Consider the following 3562-nt stretch of genomic DNA (forward strand, 5'->3'; position numbering starts at 1 on the left):
ACCCAGAAACAACATATATTAAGGAAAGGAATTGAGAGAATATCAATTATGCCTTAATCTAAACCATTTAGTATTAATTATGCCTAAACATTTTAATCACTTACTATTAGTTTGGTCCTAAATATGAAAAAAAATCAATTACTAAATTAGTTAAGGCAATTATTCCTAATTTACCCTAATTTTAATTTGATATATCATTCAAATAAATATCAAATCAGTATAGATTTCCAATTTTAAATTTCTAAGACAAACACAAAATGGAAAAGCATAATTTTCATCAATTAAATGCGAAGAAAGCAAAGCTAGATTATTGCAAAGAAAACAAAGATCTTCACTTTATAATAGTGTCTCATAAAACCAAACTTTTCATGACATATCCGCCAGATACTTGACAAAATAGATAGAAACAGAAATTATCAAAAGGTACAAAGAAAAAACAAAAACTCCAACCAATTATTTTGTCGTGAGTTAACCCCACTATACTCAAGAACAAGAAAATTCAACCCTCTTCTAGTCTTTAGGGAGAAGAAACCAACTTTGATCAATACTTGTAGTCCGCAACATGAAGACTCTCCGTGGCACCAGCACCAAGGTTAGAGGCGCCCTTGTAAGTTCCAAGAGTAGCCTCGGAGTTGGCCTTAGCTCTTGTCAACAAAGCATCTTGAGCTGCCTTCACATTTTCTTTCTTTCCACCCCATGCCTTTAGGGTACTCTGTTGAAGTGCCCTTCCGAATGAGAAAGAAAGAGTCCATGGCTTCTTACCTTTGAATTGGTTGATGGCATTGAGGTTAACACTGGCCTCTTCCTCGCTCTGTCCACCAGACAAGAAAACGACGGCGGGAACTGCGGCGGGGACGGTTCTCTGCAAAGCTTTAACGGTGTGCTCAGCGATAACCTCGGGTGCAACCTTTGGTGAGTTGGATCCGGGAGTCACCATGTTTGGCTTCAAGAGAGTTCCTTCAAGGATGACATGATGATCACTCAAGGCCTTGTAAGTTGCGGCAAGGACACGCTCGGTGATGGCGGCACACTTGAGAATATCGTGTGAACCGTCAACTAGGATCTCGGGTTCAACAATGGGTACAAGTCCGTTTTCTTGGCAGATGACGGCATAACGGGCCAATCCGTAAGCATTCTCATGGATAGAATGCTCAGATGGTTCGTTGGCGCCGATTTTAAGCACGGCACGCCATTTAGCAAAACGTGCACCGGCTTCGTAGTACTTGGCACATCGTGCGCCAAGACCGTCAAGACCCTGAGTGGTGGTTTCTCCATCAGTTCCAGCAAGTTCAACGGTACCCTTGTCAACCTTGATACCAGGAAGAACACCAGCTTCGTTCAAGACATCAACAAAAGGTTTGCCTGCAGAACATACATCCATGTCAGTCTATAAGAACAATATTGACATGGTTAATCTTAATTCGCAAACCAAAGATAGAAACAACCCTGTCATAAGAAAATTCACATACCATTTCAAAGCCATTGACATGATAAGAAAACATGTTGAAATCAATTGTGACCAACCATGTTCCAAAATTGTAATAATAGAAAGCAATAGACATCATTATAATGCATTTTCAAAAGCATCAAACATGTTGAAGGTGATTGACAATAAATCATGGACCAAACTATTATGACAGAGCCATTAGACATCATTAAAATGCATTTTCAAAGCCATCAACATGGTAAGAAAACATGTTGAAGGTGATTGACCATAAATGATGTACCTAACTTCTAACACAAAAGAAACAGACCTGATAATAATGTATTTACAAAGCCATTGACATGATAAGAAAACATGTTAAAACCAATTGATGAACAATTCAATAACAAAACATTAACGATAGAACACAAACTATTCTCAGGAGTGAAGAATACCTGCAGCAGTGCTTTGGTAAAGGGTTTCCTCAAAGAGGATAACTCCACTAAGGTACTGAAGAACACCAGGGGCAGTGAAAAGAAGCTCCCTAAGAGCCTGTCTGTTAGATTCAACATTCTCAACATTGATGCTCGATAGACGCTTACCGATTGTTCCAGTTGACTCATCAGCAGCAAGAATACCCTTACCAGGTGTGCCGATGTAGGCAGCATTGGCAATAAGCTCATCTGCACACAAAAAAAAATGATTCATTAGTATTATCGCTAACCCAAATATAAACCTTAGTACAACAAATAATCATAATTAGACACAAACAACACCGAATTATGAACACATAACAATAAAACTGGTCTCAAATTTATAAAGTAAACAAATCATTATACCATAAACAGATCTATAAAACTAACTGCTGATTTTGATTCTCTCTACAAACTAGCCTGATTTTCAATTTATAGATTCAAAAACAGTAACATAAAATTTTGAAACTGAAACTTAGATTAAATAACATAGATAATTAGAAACTAAAACATGCTAACTAATTTTTAAAAAATCACAAAATTCTACAAGCCAAGTCCTTCAAAATTCTACAAACCAAACCCAAATCCTTCAAGGATCTGACATCACAACAAAGTATATAAACAAAATTTAAAAAATAAATAAAAAAATTCACAAAAGTTAGATCTGAAATTCACAAACTAATAACACGCTAAAAGAAAATCAACAACTACCGATCCAGAACAAGAAAAAAATCAAGTAAAAACAAAATCAACAAGATCTAGAACAATAAGACCGTGATAAGACTAGATCTGAGAAAAAGAAAGAAAGTTGAATATGAATCTACCGTGGTACTTGCTCTTAAAGTGCGACATGATCGAGGAAGAAGAGGATTTTTTGGAAAAGAATCGAGAGGGTTAGGTTAAGATTTAGGTGAGAGAAGAGAGTAATGAATTGAATTGGAGGGTTTTGGGTTTATATATAGTGATATTGATGGATTGGGAAACAAGACAGAAAGCTGAAAAAGGAAAAGATGACCTACTTTTCGATGTATTGGTATCGGTTATGTGTCTCTATGGACTGCCGTTGGATTCGGTAACAATAAAGGCGGTTTTGGTTTTCGAAATCGGGGTATTGGTTTCACCGGCCCGGTTTTAAAGCGACTAAAGCCCGTTAGGTCCACCTACTTTCAAAGTCGTTTCTTGTCTACTCTAATTTAAGTTGAATAATGTTTTTATTTTTTAATAAGGTTGAATAATGTTAGAAAATAATTTTTTTTCTCAAAGTTTCATCATCATGTTTTTTTTTTCTTTAAGATTTTAATGACTTATTTTAACTTGTGAAACTATTTCTTTTATGCGATGTGTTTTTTATTATACAACTTGAAATTTAAATTATTAAGAAATGTATTTATAAAATAGGCTGGTCCAGTACGTTTCGATTCGGTGGATTAATATGTTTGAATGAGTTGACTCGGCCCGGCCCAATCGTTTAATGGACTACATAAAATGAGGCTGATCCATTTTTTAAAGGCTTGTGCGGTCCGATGGACCAGCCCAACCCATATTTTAATATTATAGTTTTAATTTTATAAAAAAGTATGTAATAGATAAATGCAACACAAAATTAATGTTTAATATATATATATATATATATATATATATATATATATATATATATATATATATA

General features: G+C 35.2%; 1 protein-coding gene across 1 annotated transcript; it reads right to left on the bottom strand.

The window, feature by feature from the left end:
* Positions 1-307: 307 nt before the first annotated feature.
* LOC131635670 (fructose-bisphosphate aldolase, cytoplasmic isozyme 2) lies at positions 308-2896 on the bottom strand. The gene is made up of 3 exons (XM_058906310.1): positions 2721-2896; positions 1879-2106; positions 308-1362 (listed from the first exon to the last, which is right to left on the bottom strand). The coding sequence occupies exons 1-3, from the start codon at positions 2746-2748 to the stop codon at positions 542-544; spliced, it is 1077 nt and encodes a 358-aa protein (XP_058762293.1). The 5' UTR covers positions 2749-2896; the 3' UTR covers positions 308-541.
* Between the last annotated feature and the right edge of the window lie 666 nt (positions 2897-3562).

Source organism: Vicia villosa, unplaced genomic scaffold, assembly GCF_029867415.1.
Source record: "Vicia villosa cultivar HV-30 ecotype Madison, WI unplaced genomic scaffold, Vvil1.0 ctg.001530F_1_1, whole genome shotgun sequence".
NCBI lineage: Eukaryota > Viridiplantae > Streptophyta > Magnoliopsida > Fabales > Fabaceae > Vicia > Vicia villosa.